The following is a 17,870-nucleotide window of genomic DNA, read 5'->3' as shown; positions in this document are numbered from 1 at the left end:
TATCATGCTAATGGATGTCAAAAGAAAGCCAGAGTAGCAATACTTATATCAGACAAACTAGATTTTAAACCAAAGACTAACAAGAGATGAAGGGCATTACATCATAATTAAGGAGTCTGTCTATCAAGAAGATCTAACAATTGTAGATATTTATGCCCCTAACTTGATAGAAACCAAATATATAAATCAATTAATCACAAACATAAACTCATTGATAATAATACAATAATAGTAGGGGACTTTAACACCCTGCTTACAGCAATGGACAGAAATTCAACAAGGAAACAATGGCTTTGAATGACACACTGGACCAGATGCACTTAGGAGGTATATTCAGAGTATTTCATCTTCAAGCAGCAGAATCACATACTTTTCAAGTGCACATGGAATATTCTCCAGATTATATCACATATTGGTTCATAAATCATCCCTCAACAAGTACAAAAAGATTGAGATCATACCTTGCATACTTTCAGACTGCAATGCTATGAAACTTGAAGTCAACCACAAGAAAAAATTTGTAAAGACCATCAATGTATGGAGGTTAAAGAACATCCTACCAACGAATGAATGGGTTAACCAGGAAGTTAAATAAGAAATTAAAAAGTACATGAAAGCAAATGAAAATGAAAACACAACTGTCCAAAACCTTAGGAATGAGGCAAAAACAGTCCTAAAAGGGAAGTATAATGCAATACAGGCTTACCTCAAGAAGGAAGAAAAGTCTCAAATACACAACCTAACCTAACACCTAAAGGAGCTAGCAAAGGAACGGCAAATAAAGCCTAAAGCCAGCAGAAGAAGGAAAATAATAAAGATTAGAACAGAAATTAAATGACAATAGAAACAAAGATAATGGTAGAACAGATCAATGAAACTAAGAGCTGGTTCTTTGAAAGAATTAATAAAATTGATAACCCCCAGCCAGACTTATCAAAAAGAAAAGGGAAAGAACCCAAATGAATAAAGTCATGAATGGAAGAGATTACAACCAACACCATAGAAATACAAACAATTGTAAGGATATTATGAAAAGTTATATGCCAACAAATTGGGCAATCTGGAAGAAATGGACAAATTCCTAGAAATGTACAAACCACCAAAACTGAAACAGGAAGAAATAGATAATTTGAACAAACCCATAACCAGCAAAGAAATTGATTTGGTAATCAAAAATCTCCCATCAAACAGAAGTACAGAGCCAGATGGCTTCCCAGGGTAATTCTACCAGACATTTACAGAAGAGTTAATATCAATTCTTCTCAAACTGTTCCAAAAAAATAGAAATGGAAGGAAAACTTACAAACTCATTCTACGAGTCCAGCATTACCTTGATTCCCAAACCAGACAAAGACCCAACTAAAAGGGAGAATTATAGGCCAATATCCCTGATGAACATGGATGCAAAAAATTTCAACAAGGAATTAGCAAATGGAATGCAATATACATGAAAAGAATTATTCACTATGATCAGTGGGATTTATTCTTGGGCTGCAGGGGTGGTTCAATATTTGCAAATCAACCAGTGTGATACACTACATTAATAAAGGATAAGAACTATATGATCCTCTCAATAGATATAGGAAAAACATTTGACAAAATACAGCATCAATTCTTGATTAAAATCCTCAACAAAGTAGGGATAGATGGAACACACCTCAACATCATAAAAGCCATACACGAAAGACTCACAGCTAATATCCTCCTTGGGGAAAAACTAAGATTTATCTACAGTCAGGAAGAAGATAGGGAAATAAACTCTCACCATTATTATTTAACGTAGTACTGGAAGTCTTAGCCTCAGCAATCAGACAACAAAAAGAAATAAAAGGCATCCAAGTGGGCAAGAAAGAAGTCAAACTTTCACTACTTGCAGACAACATGATACTACATAGAAAACCTGAAAGATGCCACCAAAATATTGCTACAAGTAATACACATATTCAGCAAAGTCACAGGATATAAAATAAATGTATGGAAATCTGTTGCATTTCTATATACCAATAATGAAGTAGCAGAAAAATAAATCAAGGAATCAATCCCATTTACAATTGCACCAAAACCCATAAGATACCTAGCAAGAAACCTAACAAAGAGGTAAAAGATCTGTATGCTGAAAACTATAGAACACTTATGAAAGAAACTGATAATGACACAAGGAAATGGAAAGACATTCCATGCACACGGATTGGAAGAACAAACATTGTTAAAATGTCTATACTATCCAAAGCAATCTGCACATTAATGAAGTCCCGATCAAAATAACACCAGCATTTTTTTCAGAGCTAGAACAAACAATCCTAAAATTTGTATGGAACCATGAAAGACCCTGACTAGCCAAAGCAATCCTGAAAAAGAAAAGCAAAGCAGGAGGCATCAGAATTCTGTACTTCAAGCTACATTACAAAGCTGTTATCGTCAAGACAGTATAGTATTAGCACAAAAAACAGAAACATAGATCAATAGAACAGAATAGAAAACCCAGAAATGGACCCATAACTGTATGGTCAACTAATCTTCAACAAAGCAGAAGAGAATACCCAATGGAAAAAAGACTGTCTCTTCAGCAAGTGGTGCTAGGAAACTGGACTACTTCTTTATACCATACACAAAAATAAATTCAAAATGGGTGAAAGACCTAACTGTGAGACAGAAAACTATCAAAATCCTAGAGGAGAACAGAGGTGGGCTCTTTGACTTTGGTTGCAGCAACTTCTTACTAGACATGTCACTGGAGGCAAGGGCAACAAAAGCAAAAATGACCTATTGGGACTTCAGGAAAAAGCTTCTGCACAGTGAAAGAAACCATCAACAAGACTGAAAGGCAGTGTATTGAATGGGAGAAGATATTTGTAAATGGCACATCTGATAAAGGATTACTATCCAAAACCTATAAAGAATTTATCAAACTCAACACCCTAAAAACAAATAATCCAGTTAAGAAATGGGAAGAACACGAGTAGACATTTTTCCAAAGAAGACAGCTAGATGGCTAACCAGACATATGAAAACAATGTCAACATCACTCATCAGGGAAATACAAATCAAAGTCAAGATGAGATACCACCTCACACCTGTCAGAATGGCTAAAATTAACAACACAAACAAGTGTTGGCAAGGATGCAGAGAAAGAGGAACCCTCTTTGCACTGTTGGTGGGAATGCAAACTGGTGCAGCCACTCTGGAAAACAGTATGGAGGTTCCTCAAAAAGTTAAAAGTAGAACTACCCTATGACCCAGCAATTGCACTACTAGGTATTTACCCAAAAGATACAAAAATACATATTTGGAGGGGTAACATGTACCCCAATGTTTATAGCAGCATTATCAACAATAGTCAAACTATGGAAAGAGCCCAAATGTCCATGGACTGATGAATGGATAAAGAAGATGTGTATACACAATGGAGTATTGCTCGGCCATCAAAAGGAATGAAATCTTGTCATTTGCAACAAAGTGGATGGAGCTAGAATGTATTATGCTGAGCGAAATAAGTTAGAGAAATACAAATATAGTATGATTTCACTCATATGTGGAATTTAAGAAACAAAACAGATGAACATATGGGAAGGGGGAGAAAAAGAGGGAAACACACCGTAAGAGTCTCTTTACGATAGAGAACCACCTGAGGGTTGATGAAGGGAAGCAGGTGGGGGGGGGGGCGAGAGCGCGAAATGGGTGATGGGCATTAAGGAGGCTACTGGTTGTGATGAGCACTGGGTGTTTTAGGTAAGTGGTGAATCACTAAATCCTACTCCTGAAAACAATATTACACTATATGTTAACTAACTAGAATTTAAATAAAAATTTGAAGAAAAAAAAAGACCTGGAAATAATGCAAATTATCTGTGTAGATATTGTATTTGTATTGGGATTCCATCTTTGCTGAAGTGTCCATTTGTTTGAGGGAACCAGCTCTCTATGGTTATACCTATATAATGACAAATATAATTATCAATGGGTAGGAAAAGGCTGTTCAAGCACATTTTATGCATGAGTGACAGAAAGAATTAGAACATTAAAAATACAATCAGGGGCGCCTGGGTGGCGCAGTCGGTTGAGCCTCCGACTTCAGCCAGGTCACGATCTCGCGGTCTGTGAGTTCGAGCCCCGCGTCGGGCTCTGGGCTGATGGCTCAGAGCCTGGAGCCTGTTTCAGATTCTGTGTCTCCCTCTCTCTCTGCCCCTCCCCCTTTCATGCTCTGTCTCTCTCTGTCCCAAAAATAAATAAAAAACATTGAAAAAAAAATTAAAAAAAAAAATATAATCAGGATTGCTTATTTTTGCCCTACAGTGGAAGAAGACTGACTGCTTTTTATGGTGTATTTTTATCTGAGGAAATTTAGGAGTGGATTTGGCTTTTGTAAATGTTTATAAAAATGTCTTTGCCGGGGGAAGTCAGGAGGAGTTTGTGAATGTTTGTGTTCCTTCAATTTCTCAGGTTTGTTTGCAAATTTGCCTAGATTTACTTCACTTTGGAGTACCTGCCAGATAAAATGTTTCCTCATACCTGTGTTTTAGAACAAAGAAGTCTTGTTGAGTAATAATCATAGCACTAGCTAAAATCTATTGATTGATTTCTATATGCCAAACCTTGTGCTAAGCATTTTACAAGCATTGGCTTAGAACAGTTAACTGACTAACTCATGGATCAACTGAACAGTTATGTATCTGATAAGTCACTCAACCAGGGGCTGATCCAGATCACTATAGCTGAAGTTTTGTTTTTAACCACTTCTGGAGTTGGAACTGGGACTGAAATCTGGAACAGTATTGACGTTGTATTACAGATGTAGCCATGACTTCAAGAGGCTCATTGCTCTGCTAGAAGTCATGGGGAGAATCAGCAGTTTTGAGAACTGTTAGGGAATCTGTTAGTATAATCTGGTTTACTATTTTTAAAGTGTATAGGAAAGGTATAACACTAAATGTATACATTTGAAAAGAGAAAACATCTCAGATCAATAATTTAAACTCTTGCCCTGTAGCAACTAGAAAAAAAAAAAAAGGGAAAACAAACACAAAGCAAGCAGAAGGAATAATAAAGAACAGAAATTAATGAAATTGAAAAAAGAAAAATAGAGAAAATCAGAGACAAAAAGCTGGCTCTTTGAAAAGATCAGCAAGACTGACAAACCTCTAGTAAGGCTGACAACAAAAAAATGAGAGAAGTCACAAATTACTAGTATCAGGAATTAAACAGGATATCAATATAAACCCTGCAGACATTAAAAGGATAGTAAGGGACTATTATGAACAACAACACACATAGATTTGACAATTTAGGTGAAATGGATCAATTCCTCAAGAAGTATAAACTATCACAAGTCACCCAGTCTGAAATAGATCATTTGAATAGTCCTGGAGCTGTTATGGAAATTAAATTCATGAATTAAAACCTTCCGAAAAAGAAATTTGCAAGCCCATATGGTTTCGCTGGAGAATTCTACCAAACTTTTAAAGAATAAGACCAATTCTACACAATCTCTTCCAGAAAAATGGAAAAAAAGGAATAAGTCATTCTATGAAGCCACTATTACTCTGATACCCAAACCAGACAAATACAATGCATGAAAGAAAACTACACACCAATATCTCTCATAAACACAGATTCAAAACCTCTTTAACAAAGTATAATTTAGCAATAAACAAGTGGGGTTTATTCCAGAGATGCAAGGATGGTTCAATATGTGAAATCCAATGTATTCTGTCATATGTAAAGGCTAAAGAATGTTTGGAATGTTTGGAAAAGTGTTTCCTTCTCCATGGCCATGTATTCCTATGGAGGAGGTAAGCAGGGGGGAAGGGAACTCACATTTATGAGGCTCTAATGTGGAAGAGCTGTGTTGAGTCCCTAGAACCATGACCTGGATGTGTAACTTGTGTAGGTCTTTTTGGAATGAACTATTAATGCTGAAAAGGGCCTTAATAAATGTCGGATTACTTTATCACAGGCTGGGATTTCAAGTCCCCCTCCCCCCCCTTTTTTTTTAATCAAACGTTTGTAAATCTTACTAGGAGTGCTCAGCTAGGGAGTTGGTATTCCAGAGTCCATTCAAAGTGCTATGGATCCTTTAGGATTTATGTAAACAATATACTGTTGAGACAAGACAGGGCATTCATGCAAGTACTCGCCTATCTGAAGCGGAGAAGTGCTTCAGATCTTTAGGAATAATTAGGACTTTTTGCTTTGTATAGAACAAATAATTCCCCCCCCCCCCCTTTTTTTCCCCTGTGAGAAATGGGCAAGCCTGGGGTGCGGAGAGTGTCAAGCAAAATTACAGAGCGACGGTTCTGGCCAGCACACTGTTTGCTGAGGCGGAGTGATGGCACTATGTGTTTTTACGTCCCCGAGGCTAGTTAACAGTTTAATAGTTAACAGACTCGCTGCGGAGAGCCTTTGTTACACAGTGACAGCCAGGACTGGCTGATCTGATCCGAGGGCGAAGTCGCAGTGATGCGCAGTGCGCTGGCCCTGGCTGACCCTCCTCCGACGGCCACCCAGCGGGGCCGGATCTTCCCGCGCACTGCTGCCCCCATCCCCGCTCCCGCCGGGCGCCTCCTACTCTCTCTCTCCCGCGCTGTCCGCCCCGCGTCCCGCTGCCTTCTGCGCAAACGCACGGGAAGCCCCGCCCCACCCCGCCGCGCGGTCCGCCTCACTGGCCACGCCCTCAGCGCGCTCCAGCTACAGGGTTTGGGAAGGGAACCTTCTGCAGCCAGTCAACACCCGCGCGCTGGGCGGGGGCGCTCTCGGGTTGGCGGAGGTTGTCGGCCGTGGGCGGGCCCATTGAGTGACAGGAATTCCGTCCAGTCATCGGAGGCCGTGCGCCACCGCCCCCTCCGCGGCGCGGGCCGCCCCGCTCTGGGCGCTGGGCCGGGGCTCCGGGAATGTCCCGGGCCCAGCTAGCTGAGACGCGCGCCCCGCTTCGCCCGGCTCGGCTGGTGTCTGCGCGGCCTGAGGCCCACCGCGTTCCGAAATGGCCGAGCAGTCGGACCAGACCGTCAAGTACTACACCCTGGAAGAGATCCAGAAGCACAACCACAGCAAGAGCACCTGGTTGATCCTGCACCACAAGGTGTACGATTTGACCAAGTTTTTGGAGGAGGTGAGTTGGTGAGACGTGACGCCGCCTGGGGTTTGGGGTTTCCGTGCGGCGACCGGTCTGTCGTTCGCGGCGCGGCGGGGTTGACGCGGGCGGCAGTGTGGAGTGTGCTCGCCCGTGTGTGCGCCCGGCTCTGCACACCTGAACGTTCCTCGCTTCTGCACATCTGCGTGTGTATACCTGTGCGTCCACACCTGGGAGCGCGCCCCCGGAGTCTGCGCACCTGTGCGCGCACACTTGGGAGCGTTCCGCGGCGCTTCGGCCAGCGTCGCCGCCGGCGAGCCATTGTAGCAGCCCGCGGCGTGCCCACTTCGGGCAGAAACTGCCTCCCTTCGCGGGTGCTAAGCACCACTTAGCACTTAGCGGGAAGCGAAATCGGTCTGGAGCTGTTTCCCTAGGAGAGGGCGCAGCTGCGGAAGGATTTTGAAGGGATCCTTTTATGAGTTTGCATAAACGGGGTCTCCATCGCAGACAGGGATCGTCCTATTTCTGTTATTCCGGGAGTGGATTTCCAGTAGAGAGAGGCCGGTTGGATAGCACCCATCCTGAGAACGGTGGGATCCCACAAGAGAGGACCCTGAATTCAGAGGTCGGGGTGTGTCCCCGGGCCCCCCGTCCCCCACCGTCCATGCCCACCCTGTTCCCCAGGAGGGAGCGCGGTGATTGTTAACCGCATCCAGAGAGGACTTTACAGCGAGGTAGTGCTGGACTCCGGGAACTAGGAAGTCAACCCGCGGCCTGTGGGAGGCTTTGGTGAAGAAGGAAGGAAGAAGGATAGGGTAGTGAAAACTGCCAGTGGGACTTGATCCTTAGCTTTGGAAGTTATAAAATAAGTTTGCCTAACGTAAAAGAAAACATTCCTTTGATAAGATTCTTTGCATTAGGTTATAAGTTTTGCGGCAAATTCTAAGACGCTTTTCTTTGCTACCTCTGGATTTGTTTTTGTCACTGTGCGGGGGTTTGAATCATAAATCTGAACGCAACACTCCCCCTCCTTTATCTCCCCCTGCCCAGGGAATGTTTAGTGCAGGGCATTTTTATATAGTTGGAGGGGAAAATGAAAATAGAGGCCTGGTCTTAGCTGGATCACAATTTACATCAGAGGACTTTTGCAGAAAAGATATTTTAAACTTTTGAAAAGAGTTGAAGCTGATATTTATTGATAAGACATTTTACTGCTAAATCGCCATTTGGTGCCGTGCCAGAAGATAAAATAGCGCCCCGATTTAGGAGTGGTTTAGAGTGGGGAGGCAGATCTGATCTGCCCCTTCCACTGAGCCCGGGCATGTTTGCTGCAACATAAAGTCAGAGCTAATTGATGCCAAAGGTCTGCTTGCAACTGTTTCTTGTTCCTCTCCCATGGTATGTGTGTACTTCAAGAGTTTTACGATTCAGCGTGTGCTTTCTTTGTTTCTGTCTGTAAAAGAAAGAACATTCCGGAAAGAGTAATGGGATATTTTTTGAAGGATTTTTTCTTTTTCCTATTTTGGGCGGTTCGGTCCTGTACATTGTGTTGTACAGGTGGCTTCCCTGGCCTGCTCACCCCTCCCCACCCCCCTTGTCAGCACTCCCTGCCCCAGTTGTGACCACCAAAATGTCTCCGGTATTGCTGCCAAATGCTCCCAAATCCGTCCCAGTGGAGAATCACTGTCATAAAATGTATTCTGGATAACTTTAAGGGTAAATTTCTTGGGAGATCATAAGAAGCTGAAGAGTATTAAACTTTAAACCACTTACATTTCATTCTGGTGAGGCAGGAAAGAGGACATTGCACAAAATTTTCTAACTTGTAAGAGACGGGCACAAGCTGTTGGGTGGGTAAGTTAGCCGGCGGCCAATTCCATGATTTCCCTGCTTTCAGTACTCTCTCTCAAAGTAGCCTGAGAATGTCTGTTTATCACTATTACTGGATAACTAACACAGTGAGATAAGTAAAAGCTACTTACAGTGCAGTAAATGAAAACGAGTATATGGTGGTTCCGGTTTCTTTTCTCAATTGATACCTGGTAAAATGCTCCCCATTGTAGCCTGTGACCTGAGTTTGGAGCCCCGCTGCTCTCTGGTAGCTATGCTCTTGCTTTTGACCAGTAAGTTCAGTATCTTCTGGACTCTTAGAGGTACATCTCTCAGAAGACTACCACCTGAGAGGAAGAGACATCATTTTGTTTCCAGAAGCTTCCGTTGGCAGAAACAGGAATAGCACAGGAAAAAGCTGGGGTCACTTGAGTCTAGTTCAGCAAGGAGTGGACCCCGGGGGGGCCTTGGACTCTGTAACAGGGCCTGAAGTCCACAGTGGCAGGCTGGAAAGGACGAGATAGGCTCACAGAGCGGGGTCTGGATCAAGGTAGCCAAGGAAGGTGGCTCACATTTTGAAGTTGGACACAGTGGCAGGATGGCGGGCCTCTCTGGGGTGATACCCCATTCTGGGATCCCTGCCTGTTGCTTCCTGCATCTTTTTTTTTTTTTAATTTTTTTTTTTAATGTTTATTCATTTCTGAGACAGAGAGAGACAGAGCATGAGTGAGGGAGGGGCAGAGAGAGAGGGAGACACAGAATCAGAAGCAGGCTCCAGGCTCTGAGCTGCCAGCACAGAGCCCGACGCGGGGCTCAAACTCACAAACCGTGAGATCATGACCTGAGCCGAAGTCAGTCTCTCAACCGACTGAGCCACCCAGGCGCCCCAGCTTCCTGCATCTTGAACACAATTCCTCTCATTCAGAGAGCTTCCGCAGGACACTTTGCCAGGTGTAATTCTTCCTAGATCCCTCCTATTTCCATCATTTTATTAGGCCAGTGCTGTTGATCTCCTACCTTCTTTTTTTTTTTTTTTTTTTAACGTTTATTTACTACTAAGAGACAGAGAAACAGAGCATGAGCATGGGAGGGGCCGAGAGAGGGAGAGTCACAGAATCTGAAGCAGGCTCCAGGCTCTGAGCTGTCAGCACAGAGCCCGACGTGGGGCTCGAACCCACGAGCTGTGGGATCATGACCTGAGCCAAAGTCAGACACCCAACTGACTGAGCCACCCAGGCGCCCCTCTCCTACCTTTTGACATAGAAAGGAGACCAGGATATCTGTCTCTTCCCTCCTTGCCCTGCCCCCTTTCTTCCATCATTTAAAAAGTTCCAGATTTCAGGAAGCCTTTGTTTGCTAATTAAAGAATGTTCCGCTTTCCCTAATTTATGTATTAAGTATGAAAGGTATTTCACTATTTCGGAAGGGGAGGGGGCTTCCTACCTCTAAAGGGAACTTTCCATCATTATGGGTGAGATCTCCCTGTACTATGAATTTACACATCCATATGGATAGCAAGACTTTTCATGACTGAGTATCTTCTCCTTTCAGAACATCCTACGTTTATATGCATAGCTCCATTCATGTTGAGAAAATGTGTAGTGTGATGGGTGGAAGGGGGTACTGCTCTACCACCCACCCCCTGCCTCAGATGCCTTATTTTAAGGTGAGATGGGAGGATGATGATAGCGTCTACTTCACAGGGTTATTGTAGGAATTAAACAGCAATTCGGGTTAAACACAAAACACAACAGCTGACGTATGGGCCATGCCCGGGTAAACGCAGACTCCTGTACTAGTTTGGGGCAGGGTAGGCTGGTGGCTTTTCTTCTGTAGTATCCTGTGTCGCTGAGGGTCAATAGGAGATTGTAGGTAAAGGTGTAAATCTGGCAGGTGATGTTGAAATGAGAGAGGATTATCCAAATTCTAGCCTTCCAGTCTCGAGGGCACAGGTGAAGTTTCTAAGTTGTGTAACAAGCTTTATCTCTTGAAATAATGGCCTTAAAAAACTGGTTTGTTGTTCAAGAGGAGGGTAGACACCTGAGAGGGAAGACGGGCTCATTATTAATGGCAAGTTAAACAGCAGAGGTGTTTGGTTACTGTCTGATGCTGACCTACAGAATTATGAGCTTTGTTGCCTCCATTTGAACTAGGTTTTTTTTTTGTTTGTTTCTCAGCCCTGAGTTCTAGTTTTTGAATTTATATTTGTGAAGTTGGGTTTTGTCATCTGATTACATCAGTCGCAGGACTAACGATTATAGAACTTTGAGGGACAGTGATTTGCAATGAAAACGTAGGCATTTGGTGCCAGGCAAAGAAAATGGTTTGCTTTTCCCTTTCTGTGATTTGGGCGGCAGTATGCGTTCCTTTTTTGAAGGAGCTGTGGGAGGCAAGAAGAAAGTATCTGATAATCGATGAAGTTCTGTTAACTTGCTTTTGGTTCCAGTCAATAGATGTTTAATTTGTGAAATCCATCTCTTCCTGAAAAATGTGGTAGAGAATAACGTCTTTGTGTCACGTTGCCCCCTTTTTGACGGGATCAAAATGGAGACTTGTTTCTACAGACCATTTTCTGGTCATCCTGGATGCTGATGCTCTGTGTCTGTGCCACGGATGTTCCTTAACAGCATTCTGCTTCACAGAGCTGTCGGCTCATTTTTGCTCAGAGACTTTTGTTTTGTTGTAGGGATTTACTTTTTGTTATTTTCTTTGAACATGGCTACCTACTTTGCAGAAATCAGTGGTTCTGGGTCTGGGGGACCTCAGTTCTCCTGGACCCAGGAAGAGAGTGTAAGTGCTTGAAATTCTGAGAAACACAGAAGATGTACCCTTGATATGGGGTGATATATATTGAGGGCTAAAATCCTAAGTACCTTTCCTTTTTTCAAGGGACTTTGATAATATTCTAAATCTGGTACAGTGGTTGCAAATACGTCTTGGATGAGTATAAAATGGGAATGTTATTATTTCACATACATAGTTTGGTAAATAAAACTTAGAAAATATGAGGTCTTTAGGAGGAAGACGTAAGGGGATCCTTAGGGGTGAAGGTGGCTCGGGCGTCTTGGGGAAACAGGTGGAGAGAGCCACATCTCACAAGGCTACTTGGGGAATGTGAGTCTGGGCGCAGAGCCTCTTATATTCCTACATTTGTTGTTTTCTATTTTTTTTGTGATAACTTTTTGCTACTTTTGAGAAGAGGTTTCAAGAGTGCCCTTGAGTTACTTTATTTTGGAACATTCAGAACAACAACAGAACAACACTTGGTAATTCTTGTTTTTTATTTATCTTTAAGGTGGATGGAAATTCCAAAGGAAGGGGGACTAGATTATGCAGGCCAGTTTGGCTAAATCAAGGGGCAAATCACGCTCCTTTCTACTTAGTGCAGCTGTCTGGTATTCCAAAAGTCCTCCCAAACCATAGAAGACCACCAGTGAAGACCTTTTACTATAATGGGGTCTGAACAACGCAGGTCCCACTAGACATCCATAGGAAGTGTTGGATGGGGGTTAAGAAAACTAGACCTGATTTGGGATGAGTCAGGTCAATTCCCTACATCATTTCTTTATTCTTAAATGGGGAACATTCTGTCTTCTGCATCAGGTTTGTGAACATTAGAGTATGTGTGAAAACACTTGGAAAAGTAAGTATTTTGACTAGGATAAAGTTTTCTTATAAGTTAAGCATTATAATTATTTTTTGTTGTGTGGATGGTCCAATATTTCTGGAGTAGGCACATATATCAAAGTATAATGTGAAAAGCAAAAATGGGCCCAAGTACAAATAATTCACTTGAAATATAATTTTTTTAGAAATATGTGCTAGGCCTGATGGGATATCATCTCTTTTCTGGAGCTGTTAAAAGTATGACTTTATTGCTTTTGGGGGAAAAGAACACACGATTACTGAAGGAATTGGACAGTGCGGAAAAGAGCAAGGGAAACATCAAAACTGCCCAGAGTCCCACTCCCCGAGGTGACCCCTGTGAACGTCTTGGTGAACGTTGTCCCCGCGAGCTGTGTGCACACCCACCCTTGTACGTGGATTTGTTTCACACCAATGATAGAATACTCTGGGGGCTGTTTTGTAATCTGTCCCCGTCCCCCCGTGTGTGGAGGGCACCATTCTACTTCAGCAAATCCCACTTTCTGGTTGTTTCCGTCTTACCGAAACGCGTCCTAGAACACACGTAAGCAATCCTCTCTTCTCGTACATCTCGTTGTCCACGTAAGTGTTTATAAGTGGGATTGCCGGGTGAAGAGTTGCACGCTTTCCACGTCTGGTTGCGTCTTCCCGAGGGGCCCCTGGTGATCACCCTCGTGGCCACAACCAGGGCGTACACCCCGGGGAGACTTTGCTCCTTCCCCGGGAAGATCCCCCTCCTCCTTTCCTGTGTGATTTGGGTGTGTATTTTTCTCAGAAGGGGTCGTGTCTGGAAACGTGTTTCCCCCCTTTCGCGTGTACATTTTCTTAGAAATGCAGCTGTTCCCAGTAACACCTCGTTTCTCCTGGTGTTTTCAGCACTTGTGCGTGTTGAAGCCCCGAGGCAAGTGGCCGGAGGTAGCCGCGGGCTAAAGGAGGGTTTCAGTAGCAGTGGCTCCCCGCCCTTCTCTGTGTCTTTATGAAGCCCGCTGCTTTTCCGTTACCTTTGATTTAAATTTTTTTTTTTTACATTCATTCCTCTTTGAGGGACAGAGACAGAGCACAAGCGGAAGAGGGGTAGAGAGAGGGAGGGAGACACAGAATCCGAGGCAGGCTCCAGGCTCCGAGCTGTCGGCACAGAGCCCGACGCGGGGCTCGAACTCACAAACCGCGAGATCGTGACCTGAGCTGAAGTCGGACGCTCAAGCGAGTGAGCCACCCAGGCGCCCCATTCCCTGTTACCTTTGAACTTGGCGTGTGTATTTCTTTTTTTTTTTTTTTTTTTTATTTTTTAATATATGAAATTTACTGTCAAATTGGTTTCCATACAACACCCAGTGCTCATCCCAAAAGGTGCCCTCCTCAATACCCATCACCCACCCTGCCCTCCCTCCCACCCCCCATCAACCCTCAGTTTGTTCTCAGTTTTTAACAGTCTCTTATGCTTTGGCTCTCTCCCACTCTAACCTCTTTTTTTTTTTTTTTTTCCTTCCCCTCCCCCATGGATTTCTGTTACGTTTCTCAGGATCCACATAAGAGTGAAACCATATGGTATCTGTCTTTCTCTGTATGGCTTATTTCACTTAGCATCACACTCTCCAGTTCCATCCATGTTGCTACAAAAGGCCATATTTCATTTTTTCTCATTGCCACGTAGTATTCCATTGTGTATATAAACCACAATTTCTTTATCCATTCATCAGTTGATGGACATTTAGGCTCTTTCCATAATTTGGCTATTGTTGAGAGTGCCGCTATAAACATTGGGGTACAGGTGCCCCTATGCATCAGTACTCCTGTATCCCTTGGATAAATTCCTAGCAGTGCTATTGCTGGGTCATAGGGTAGGTCTATTTTTAATTTTCTGAGGAACCTCCACACTGCTTTCCAGAGCGGCTGCACCAATTTGCATTCCCACCAACAGTGCAAGAGGGTTCCTGTTTCTCCACATCCTCTCCAGCATCTATAGTCTCCTGATTTCTTCATTTTGGCCACTCTGACTGGCGTGAGGTGGTATCTGAGTGTGGTTTTGATTTGTATTTCCCTGATAAGGAGCGACGTTGAACATCTTTTCATGTGCCCGTTGGCCATCCGGATGTCTTCTTTAGAGAAGTGTCTATTCATGTTTTCTGCCCATTTCTTCACTGGGTTATTTGTTTTTCGGGTGTGGAGTTTGATGAGCTCTTTATAGATTTTGGATACTAGCCCTTTGTCCGATGTGTCATTTGCAAATATCTTTTCCCATTCCGTTGGTTGCCTTTTAGTTTTGTTGGTTGTTTCCTTTGCTGTGCAGAAGCTTTTTATCTTCATAAGGTCCCAGTAATTCACTTTGCTTTTAATTCCCTTGCCTTTGGGGATGTGCCGAGTAAGAGATTGCTACGGCTGAGGTCAGAGAGGTCTTTTCCTGCTTTCTCCTCTAAGGTTTTGATGGTTTCCTGTCTCACATTCAGGTCCTTTATCCATTTTGAGTTTATTTTTGTGAATGGTGTGAGAAAGTGGTCTAGTTTCAACCTTCTGCATGTTGCTGTCCAGTTCTCCCAGCACCATTTGTTAAAGAGACTGTCTTTTTTCCATTGGATGTTCTTTCCTGCTTTGTCAAAGATGAGTTGGCCATACGTTTGTGGGTCTAGTTCTGGGGTTTCTATTCTATTCCATTGGTCTATGTGTCTGTTTTTATGCCAATACCATGCTGTCTTGATGATGACAGCTTTGTAGTAGAGGCTAAAGTCTGGGATTGTGATGCCTCCTGCTTTGGTCTTCTTCTTCAAAATTACTTTGGCTATTCGGGGCCTTTTGTGGTTCCATATGAATTTTAGGATTGCTTGTTCTAGTTTCGAGAAGAATGCTGGTGCAATTTTGATTGGGATTGCATTGAATGTGTAGATAGCTTTGGGTAGTATTGACATTTTGACAATATTTATTCTTCCAATCCATGAGCAGGGAATGTCTTTCCATTTCTTTATATCTTCTTCAATTACCTGCATAAGCTTTCTATAGTTTTCAGCATACAGATCTTTTACATCTTTGGTTAGATTTATTCCTAGGTATTTTATGCTTCTTGGTGCAATTGTGAATGGGATCAGTTTCTTCATTTGTCTTTCTGTTGCTTCATTGTTAGTGTATAAGAATGCAACTGATTTCTGCACATTGATTTTGTATCCTGCAACTTTGCTGAATTCATGTATCAGTTCTAGCAGACTTTTGGTGGAGTCTATCGGATTTTCCATGTATAATATCATGTCATCTGCAAAAAGCGAAAGCTTGACTTCATCTTTGCCAATTTTGATGCCTTTGATTTCCTTTTGTTGTCTGATTGCTGATGCTAGAACTTCCAGCACTATATTAAACAGCAGCGGTGACAGTGGGCATCCCTGTCGTGTTCCTGATCTCAGGGAAAAAGCTCTCAGTTTTTCCCCGTTGAGGATGATGTTAGCTGTGGGCTTTTCATAAATGGCCTTTATGATCTTTAAGTATGTTCCTTCTATCCCGACTTTCTCAAGGGTTTTTATTAAGAAAGGGTGCTGGATTTTGTCAAAGGCCTTTTCTGCATCGATTGACAGGATCATATGGTTCTTCTCTTTTTTTTTGTTAATGTGATGTATCACGTTGATCGATTTGCGAATGTTGAACCAGCCCTGCATCCCAGGAATGAATCCCACTTGATCATGGTGAATAATTCTTTTTATATGCTGTTGAATTCGATTTGCTAGTATCTTATTAAGAATTTTTGCATCCATATTCATCAGGGATATTGGCCTGTAGTTCTCTTTTTTTACTGGGTCTCTGTCTGGTTTAGGAATCAAAGTAATACTGGCTTCATAGAATGAGTCTGGAAGTTTTCCTTCCCTTTCTATTTCTTGGAATAGCTTGAGAAGGATAGGTATTATCTCTGCTTTAAACGTCTGGTAGAACTCCCCTGGGAAGCCATCTGGTCCTGGACTCTTATTTGTTGGGAGATTTTTGATAACCGATTCAATTTCTTCGCTGGTTATGGGTCTGTTCAAGCTTTCTATTTCCTCCTGATTGAGTTTTGGAAGAGTGTGGGTGTTTAGAAATTTGTCCATTTCTTCCAGGTTGTCCAATTTGCTGGCATATAATTTTTCATAGTATTCCCTGATAATTGTTTGTATCTCTGAGGGATTGGTTGTAATCATTCCATTTTCATTCATGATTTTATCTATTTGGGTCATCTCCCTTTTCTTTTTGAGGAGCCTGGCTAGAGGTTTGTCAATTTTGTTTATTTTTTCAAAAAACCAACTCTTGGTTTCGTTGATCTGCTCTACAGTTTTTTTAGATTCTATATTGTTTATTTCTGCTCTGATCTTTATTATTTCTCTTCTTCTGCTGGGTTTAGGCTGCCTTTGCTGTTCTGCTTCTATTTCCTTTAGGTGTGCTGTTAGATTTTGTATTTGGGATTTTTCTTGTTTCTTGAGATAGGCCTGGATTGCAATGTATTTTCCTCTCAGGACTGCCTTCGCTGCATCCCAAAGCGTTTGGATTGTTGTATTTTCATTTTCGTTTGTTTCCATATATATTTTAATTTCTTCTCTAATTGCCTGGTTGACCCACTCATTCGTTAGTAGGATGTTCTTTAACCTCCATGCTTTTGGAGGTTTTCCAGACTTTTTCCTGTGGTTGATTTCAAGCTTCATAGCATTGTGGTCTGAAAGTATGCATGGTATAATTTCGATTCTTGTAAACTTATGAAGGGCTGTTTTGTGACCCAGTATATGATCTATCTTGGAGAATGTTCCATGTGCACTCGAGAAGAAAGTATATTCTGTTGCTTTGGGATGCAGAGTTCTAAATATATCTGTCAAGTCCATCTGATCCAATGTATCATTCAGGGCCCTTGTTTCTTTATTGACTGTGTGTCTAGATGATCTATCCATTTCTGTAAGTGGGGTGTTAAAGTCCCCTGCAATGACCACATTCTTATCAATAAGGTTGCTTATGTTTATGAGTAATTGTTTTATATATCTGGGGGCTTGGGTATTTGGCGCATAGACATTTATAATAGTTAGCTCTTCCTGGTGGATAGACCCTGTTATTATTATATAATGCCCTTCTTCATCTCTTGTTACAGCCTTTAATTTAAAGTCTAGTTTGTCTGATATAAGTATGGCTACTCCAGCTTTCTTTTGGCTTCCAGGAGCATGATAAATAGTTCTCCATCCCCTCACTCTCAATCTAAAGGTGTCCTCAGATCTAAAATGAGTCTTGTAGACAGCAAATAGATGGGTCTTGTTTTTTTATCCATTCTGATACCCTATGTCTTTTAGTTGGCGCATTTAATCCATTTACATTCAGTGTTATTATAGAAAGATATGGG

At 42.4% G+C, this 17,870-nt stretch overlaps 1 protein-coding gene across 1 annotated transcript in view; it reads left to right on the top strand.

Moving 5' to 3' along the window:
• Nucleotides 1–6,824: 6,824 nt before the first annotated feature.
• The window catches only part of LOC122203736 (cytochrome b5), a 44,640-nt gene continuing 33,594 nt past the window's right edge, over nucleotides 6,825–17,870 (top strand). The window contains exon 1 of the mRNA XM_042910796.1: nucleotides 6,825–7,105. Coding sequence (XP_042766730.1) covers nucleotides 6,977–7,105 — 129 coding nt within the window. The 5' untranslated portion in view covers nucleotides 6,825–6,976. The remainder of the gene's footprint in view (nucleotides 7,106–17,870) is intronic.

The sequence above is a fragment of the Panthera leo genome, chromosome D3 (assembly GCF_018350215.1).
Source record: "Panthera leo isolate Ple1 chromosome D3, P.leo_Ple1_pat1.1, whole genome shotgun sequence".
In the NCBI taxonomy this organism is placed as follows: domain Eukaryota; kingdom Metazoa; phylum Chordata; class Mammalia; order Carnivora; family Felidae; genus Panthera; species Panthera leo.
The sequence above is the reverse complement of the archived record's forward strand: the minus strand, read 5'-3'. Positions and strand labels throughout refer to the sequence as shown.